The following is an 8,116-nucleotide window of genomic DNA, read 5'->3' as shown; positions in this document are numbered from 1 at the left end:
CGGTGTGGCTGGGGCCTGGTTGGCCTAGGCGCCCCGGGCCGGCCCTCCGCGCTCCCTGCGCCTCCCACACCTGAGCTTCAGGACGGGAGGTCGCGTGCTGTTGTGCTGCGCTGGTGATGAGGGAACGGGCCTCTTCTCACCCAGGGGCTGGGCTTGAGAAACTGCGGGAGAGGCTAAAGGACAGCTCTGACTGAAGATGTTGGTTATCTAACTCTTCTCGCTCTCCGAGAGGCTGGCAGAGCAGAGATGTTGAGATTTATTTCTGTAGGTTCCTAAAGGACTCCTCCCTTTTGATGGGAAGAGGCCACCTAAACTTTAAATAGTATGTCCTTTATCTCCTTCCACTTCTGTTTCAAAGTCCTTTCTCTTTGCATGACTTGTTTGCTCAGGAGTAAATGCTGTTTCAACTTTCGGAGTCTATTTAGAGTCATAGTCCTAGTGTGGCTGCAGTATTGTTTACAGATGATGTAGCATGCCGTCACTCTCACAGACTTCCTCTTCAAGCACAAAATTATTTTGGTGAGATGCTGGGGAGCAGCTAGAGTAGTCATAGATGACTGGTAGTTGATCTCTGCTGTCAAGACTTTGCCACTGCTGTTGTAGTGCAGCAACTTATAAAAAATAGCTATACTCACCATCTTTCAGTTTCTGCAGAGTTAACTGTTTTCAGAAGGGGAAGCACCTGAACATGTGCTAAATTAAGGTGTAACTTCAAAAGAAAAAGAGGAGGAAGGCATATTCAGAAATTGAGTCTCTTATGAGTTTGGTAAATTTTAAATCATTAAATACGTGCTATAACAGATAGTTTTCTGCTGTGTTCTTTTAGCTTATACTAGGCCCTTTCTTTGTTGGGTGTTTTTTTTCCTGACTCCTTTACTGTTATATCTCATTTGTTGCCATCACTCATTCACTGGAACTGGCATTAAAAGCTTTGAGTCCTCATCTGAAGGGATTGCTGCTATCTTTTAGTAGCAAGTTGTTTTGTTTTGCTCTGAGCAGACTTTAATCACACAATGTTAAAAGTAGTGGTTGTACCTAGTCAGTGCTGACCAAAACACAAGGGCTTCTTGAACTGATAATGCTTTACATGTGAACCAGTTAACAATAATAAATGGTGATACATATGTAGACAAGACTAATGTTGACAACTCTGTTTTGAATAGGAAGCTTGGAGGTAACCCCCTTCAGAACCTGAGTAGATAATTTTGTATAACAAACAGTCTTGGTAGTGTAAGTTATCGCTAAATATGATGCAACAAATTTATTAAAAATGTGTTTGTAAATATGTAAGTAAAAATGTCTGAAAGTTGTAGAAGTATTTGTAGTATTTATTAACTGTAGCAGATAAATAAGCATGTGAGGCTGATGGGAGTTCTAGTATTTCTGAAAGTTGGGGGTGTACCAGTTGTTCCTGTTTGGCATTGAATGTAAGATTACTTTTATATCTGTGATGCTCATTGCTGAGTGGCCAATGTCCAGTGAAGGATGCAGTCCCATAGTAATGAGAGTAATGTTTCCTCCACGTCATTCCCTGCCATAGCAGTTATTATGATGTGATAGTGTTTGATTTCTGGAGAATTCGAATTAGCATTCTACTCTGTAAGTGGAAGGTATGACAGCAGTGTCATGCGAGTGACCATCTGTCTGTAACACAAATCCATTTCATAATTTGGCACTATTTGGCACTCTTTGCTTTTTTTCCTCTTGCAGTGAAGTGAAAATGTAGAAAGCAAATGTATGGGCAGAGCAGTGCAGGTGCTGGTATCATACCGATCTTCCATACCATGAGAATGATGTATTGTGCCTGGCTGTTCACTTCTACGAACATTAAACCTAATAACAATTCAGGTAATCTTAGTGGAAAAGAAATAATGTATATGTAATGCTACAACATAATGTTATATAAATGTGAAATTAGGTGAAAATCAGCAAGGAAATGTGTATATTCCTACTGGGAGGAAGAAACTTTCTATTTACAATTACTTAATTTGTAGCTCTGACCAAATGACTTGTATTTGGTACTAGCTGTGAAATGGGAATAATACTGTGCTGTCCTAGGAGTGAATGAAAACTTGCACTGAACTTGGAAGTGATTTTAAAATGTCTTAAAGATGTCTTGTTTATGGAAAGAAGACAGTTTGACTATCATTTTTCCCAATATGAATAAATGCTTAGCAGTGCAACCTTAAGTGTGATTTTGTGAAGAAAACAAAATATCACCACCAGCATATCACTCTCTTAATTTCTAGTCCACTGGTATTGCAGGTTTCTTACTTAATAATTACAAAAATCATTTTTCAGTTGGGCCTTGAAGGGAGATATTGCAAAACAGCTAATCAGATGCCTGGCTTTAACTTTGTTTTGTTATAATCAGAAGTTTTCATGAGAATTACAGTAAATTTTTTGTGCAGTTGAAGCTCATGAAAGTCAAAGAAGTTCTTTGAGCCCTTAAAAAAAAAAAATCCCTAAATTATAGAAGCCAAGAAATTTAAGCCTCACTTCCCTGATCTTGAGTAAGTATATATGATGTGAATGATACAATTGTTGATTCTTTGATGACTCTCTCAATGCTCCCATCTCTTCATTTGATTCACTGATCCATTGGATATTTAAATGTGAAGCTATAGTTCTTCACAGAGAAGTGCCAGCATTTTCAAGAAAATGAATTGTAGAGTTAGGTGGTTTTGAGTAGGCTAAAAAAAAAAATGCAAATGTACTTACTCTGAGCAAGAACACATCACAAAGTTAGAAGTTCCAAAAATAGGCTTCCATTTTCCTTTGATGTTTCATCAACACCTCTGTTACTGAAGTGTTGCATGACAGTTTCCTTGTATTTGTGAGACTTCCTCTGTTAATATTTTAAAAGTTAACTTTTACAGTTGTGGGTGTTTTTTCTTTTTTTTTTTTCTTTTTTAGTTGAGGCAGGAGAGACAGAAGTGTCTTGAAAGCATATCTTTCCGGTGACAAGTGTGGCTTAGTGTGTATCTGTTCCTAGAAAGTATGCTCTGCTTTTTTTTTTTTTTAGAGCAAGGTGCATATGACTTATCACAATACTATTCTACCATATTAATTTGATTTCATATTTTCATGGCTCTTTATCTTTTCGTGATATGTTTTTTGCCAACCCTATTTTTAGTGTCCTGCATTTGGAAAACTGAAAACATTTGGTATGATGTGTTGCTGTTTCTGTCTATAAAGGTCTGTTTGGTACTTCATTATTCAGAGCAGCCTAGTGAAAGTGTTGGGATTTGTGTTAGTTATTTCAATTATTTATCAACTTGATGATTACTTTTCCAAGTGTGAATTGAAACTTCTGTATGCAATTTATAGGTTTGCATATATTGTCTCTTGTAATCAAGACTGGCCATATTTCATTTCTATTTTCTGTATGTAAGAGCTTCAGACTACTCATTCTGGATCTTTTCTTGGCGATATATTGTTTTAAAAGACTATTATATTAATTTATTTTCTGGTTTTATTACAGTGATATCAGACAGCAACTATAATAAAGCAAAAGGGTCTAAAGAATTTATGTATGAAACTTACTTGAATACATATGATTACACACATGCATTAATGTAGCTAAAATTTTTAATACTTAATCTAGTAAAGCAGTAGATCAAGGAAAATGAATATTCTTTCAATATTAAAAAGTCAAACAGATTATAAGAAACAAAGATTAACTGTAGCTTTGTTTTATTACAAGAAAAGTAATACAAAGTTATCTTCATGAAGATAGAAGGGTGTGAGGGTGAACTCGCAAAATTCAAAATCTGAAAGGATAAAAGCGTAAATAGAGCAGCCACTTTTTTCTCCTTGCCTTCCATGGTGTTATCATATCTTCATAGATACTTTGCTACGAGTTTGCATGAAAAATATTTTGAACTCTTAATTGGCATTCTGCATTTCTGCACAGGCTTTAATAGAACTGTACCTTTTAATGGTGATAGGTGTTTTTGTTCAGGAATACAATTATGAACTCAACTCAAACATTTTCTGTTCATACGAATCTGTTTACCTTATAAATTTAGCTTGAGCATAGAATTCTATCTCATATTAGACTGAAAATGGATCAGTTATCCTGCTTTGATGTTTCTTGAGTGGTATACTGAGAATTATAGAGAGAAATTGATGTTAATTTCTGCCTTTGAACTAGGTTTTGTTCAGTCTGTCCTTACAATAGACCTATTGTGAGATGAGTAGGTAGGACAAGTCTGGCCGTTTAGCTTTTGTCTGCCAACTCAGTGTGAGTGAACTAAATACTTCAGCCATCCTAGTGTTGTGGAAGCGTTTATTTATTTAACATGGGATCTAAAGCTTTGCTTCTTGTTTATTGCTTTTTTTTTTTTTGGCTTAACATTGTTTGTAATTAAATAGCTGGGTTTTATGTTTTACAGTTTGTGGAAATTATATTGTTCCTTTTGTAAGAGGAATGATTTGGTGGTGATGGAGTGCTGCCACTGACAGATGGACTCACAGGAAAGAAGGTGAGAATGAGCAGCTAGGTGAAGCCACCGAGGCTTCCTGAAATACGCCAGCCCATGATCGTCCTGTAAAACTATTAAGTGGTGTCAGCATACTCTTTATGTAACTTACACTAAAGGGAAGAAGGGGAGTAACTTAGCTTTAGTTTCAGTTATGTCTGGAACACTCAACTTACTACAACAGCAACTTCTTTTTTAAATTGATTGTTGAAACTTGTGGAGGGATAGCCATAGGCTGGAAAATTGAAAGTAACATTCTCTGGTGAACAGTAAATCATATCTGTTACCTGCACCTGTGAATTTTTATTCTGGACCAATAGCCCTGCAGGAGACTATTCTTCTGCTCCATGTTTCTTCCACTAAGATACCTGACAGAGGTCAGATGTTTTGGGGGTGGAAAATTAGTGTCTTGTAATAAATCCTGGTATATGACTGTCCAAATTTGTCTTACACTGTTCTCTGAAGACTTATTAAATGGATAAAAGCCCAAATATCAGGCTTTGAACTGAATTTAATGCACAGTATGTTGATGAAAACTATGTTACCGTGTTGTGTTCTTTGGTGTGCTTTGCCCATCTGAGTAAAATCCATATTTTGATTTTAGCTAAATATCCTAACTATGATGTTGGATTTTTCTAACTTCTTTTTTCTGGCCTATTTATTACTCAATTGCTTCCTTTTTAATTTACTTCTATTCTAAACACGAGTCCTGTGTATTTAAAATGCAAGATGGACTCTGTGTTTTAATACTGTGTATGTTGTTTGGATTAAATTACTTACGGGAATTTTAGAAGAGTTCTTGACTATTACCTTTTTGTTGATTTTTTTCTTTTTTTTTCTTTTTCTGTTATGTGGAAAAAGATGAGAGATTGGGGATGGGCACAGGAACAGAGAGACATAATTCCATCTCTTAGTTATTCTCATCTTGAATGTTTCAGAGGCAGATTGTGCAAAGGTATTGTTCATCCTATGCACCACAACTAGCAAAATTTTTAGTTTAAAAAATCAGTAGCCTGCATGAATAGGGCCTTGTGGCCTTTGAATGTGCTACTTGCATAAGTTGTCCACAGTGCGGCCTGTCAGACTATCTTTTTCTGGGTTTGCTTCAGTATTGGAATACGTTTGGGGTTTTGTGCCCTTTCTTCTAGACAAAGATCGCCATTTCGTCAAAGCTCTTCTCGCTACCTTATATATTTAACTTCATAAGTTCATGCAAAGCTGCAAGAACTGATTTATGTGGAGACTAAATGACTATTGTTGGCAAATAAGGAGGTAAACCTACTTTTTCCTGCAGGGTAGATAATCTGTTTTATATAAAGTTTTAAGTTAATTTAAAGAAAACTCTTAATTTAACTTGAAATGCTGTCAGTCTATATTGATGTTTAAAATGACTTTTTGTGTTTGTTTAAAGCAAGCGATTCCACAAATTGTTGAAACTGTGTGCTTGTTGTCAAAGTTCTGAGGAATTTCTTTCTGCTGAATGGAAGAAGTTACTGACAGCATCCAAACCAAAGTGTGTTGAAGTGTTAAACCAGCTTTGGATAGTTCCAGTCACTCCTGCAAGCCCAGATACTTCCACTGTGTTTCAGGATCTTTTTTTTTTTTTTTTTCTTGGTTCAATTGATTTGAATGACTGGCTCATTTCAATCTGAGAAACTCATTAAGAATTAAGAGGGAAAAAAAACCAAAACAAAACCTCATTTTTCTCTCTAAAGGTAGAAATGAAAGTGTATAGGATGAGCTCTTATAGGTGTAATGTTTTGAAGACGCTGAATGGGAGCAATCAGTTCACGGTAAAATCTGCACACAGTACATCCTTTGCTTAACATTTCCTTTAAAAGTAAGTAATTATTTGAGACGATTATGTGTATTTCCAGCATACTTGATTTTCTGTGTAACTGATAAAAACAAGGTTATAAGGCTGTTTTTCCTGCATTTTGATTTCCAAAAGCTGAATAATACAAAATATGAATAAAACCTAATGAACCAGAAATGTTCCTTCTGCTTTCTAACACAGGAAAAGTTAACATTATTCCTATCTGAACAGTGATATTTATAGAGTTGCTTACATGTGGGTAGAACTGATGCAATGATCTCCCTCAGCATACAATAGCAGAATTGTGTATTAATTTGATCTCCTTGCTGTGAGCAGCAAATACAATATATAATATAAAGGCTATATCAGTTGTGAATAAATGTATCTTTAAGTTTACTAGGGACCGCGGTAAGCTGCTTTTCAGGCAGTAAAGTACAAACGAAAAAGAAAGCTAGTGATTTCAAATAGAAGATACTTGGTTTTCATTTAAATAACATTTAAATTAAGATTACCAAATTGTAAATTAAATATGTTGACTTCCTGAAATTAAAACTAATGCCTGAACTACTAAGCCTTTCCTACATATGTGAAAAGCAGACTATACATTACTGAACCACAGAAAACTTCAAGCTGATTCTGTATTTCCTCCAATCTTTTTGTAGCTCAGAAGAGGCAGAAGGAGCCAAAGAGAGAGGCCTGGTCTATGTTTGGAAGGCTGGTTCCTGCTCTATAACTCCAGAAAGGCTTCCAGGCCTCAGTGGAAAGACTGTATTACAGGCAGCCCTTGGAATACATCATGGGTTACTTCTAACAGAAGGTAATAAACATCTTAATTGTGAAGACTTGAGGTGATAACAAACTTCAGCTGTTGTCAAGTTTTCTTCTTTTAGATTTTTTTTTCATTCTGTGTCTCATACACAACTCTTAAACAGTTAGATTTTTAACTTTGCCAGTGTTTCCTTCTTAGTTATAAGTTACTTTAAACTGTGTTGGAATAGAAATTACGTGCATAGCGTCTTCTTTCATACTCTTTTTTTTTTTTCCTTTTAACAATGGCTCTGGATTTCCTGTTTAAAGATGGTAGTGTAATCTGAACCATGTTAACTCAAAATGACATTTCTTGTGATGTCTTTCATTCAAAAAAGACAGTACACCAAGAGGTTCTCTTGATGTGTAAGAGCTTTGGTTTCTGCCTGCTTCTGGAAAAACGTGTAGCTAATAGATGCGTTAGAGTGAATCTTGGTTTGTGAGCAGTTTGGCACTGTGAATCAAAGTATTTCTAAAAGCCACTCCCTCTAAGTGTTTGCATAGCTTCATCCTTATTTATACTAATCAGTGGGCATACAGTTGTAAAGACTAAATTGGAAGTTGCTGCTTTGATTTTTCTCTGATATTTTTAAAGGAAAGATTCCAGGTTATTGGTGAGCCTGCTATAAGCACCTCTCCTCTATTGGAGTTGTTATGGAGCTCCAGTGGTTTTTTTTAGAACATGTTTCTTTTATAATTAAAAGGACTTCTTGCATGTGTCGTCTTGCCCCGTGAAGCATGTTGTTTGTGGATATGATTTACCTTTTTTCTGTTGAAAACAACTGTTCATTTTAAAAACAGATTTCTGCTTTTCTTTAAAATTAGCGAAGTAACTTGATCTGGCATCGCTGCAATCTTCTCAGGTAAAGGTAATGAAATTTTGGAGAGGCTGTAGTACATCAAACCAGTGGCAAGATACGTTAACCCACCCCCGACACTTTTTCCACCTGATAGGATTGTCCTATTTTACTGTAGGGTGGCAAACAGTTCAGTTTGGTGATGCTAGATC

The 8,116-nt window shown here is 36.0% G+C and overlaps 1 protein-coding gene across 1 annotated transcript in view; it reads left to right on the top strand.

The window, feature by feature from the left end:
• Positions 1 to 1,722: 1,722 nt before the first annotated feature.
• ALS2 (amyotrophic lateral sclerosis 2 (juvenile)) overlaps positions 1,723 to 8,116 on the top strand; it is a 40,270-nt gene continuing 33,876 nt past the window's right edge. Inside the window, 3 exon segments of the mRNA XM_009331898.1 lie at positions 1,723 to 1,848; positions 4,398 to 4,487; positions 6,963 to 7,117. Of these exon segments, the coding sequence (XP_009330173.1) occupies positions 4,468 to 4,487; positions 6,963 to 7,117 (175 nt within the window). The 5' untranslated portion in view covers positions 1,723 to 1,848; positions 4,398 to 4,467.

The sequence above is a fragment of the Pygoscelis adeliae genome, unplaced genomic scaffold (genome assembly GCF_000699105.1).
Source record: "Pygoscelis adeliae isolate BGI_AS28 unplaced genomic scaffold, ASM69910v1 Scaffold160, whole genome shotgun sequence".
Lineage (NCBI taxonomy): Eukaryota > Metazoa > Chordata > Aves > Sphenisciformes > Spheniscidae > Pygoscelis > Pygoscelis adeliae.
Note: the sequence above shows the minus strand (reverse complement) of the source record. Positions and strands in the feature narration are given on the sequence as shown.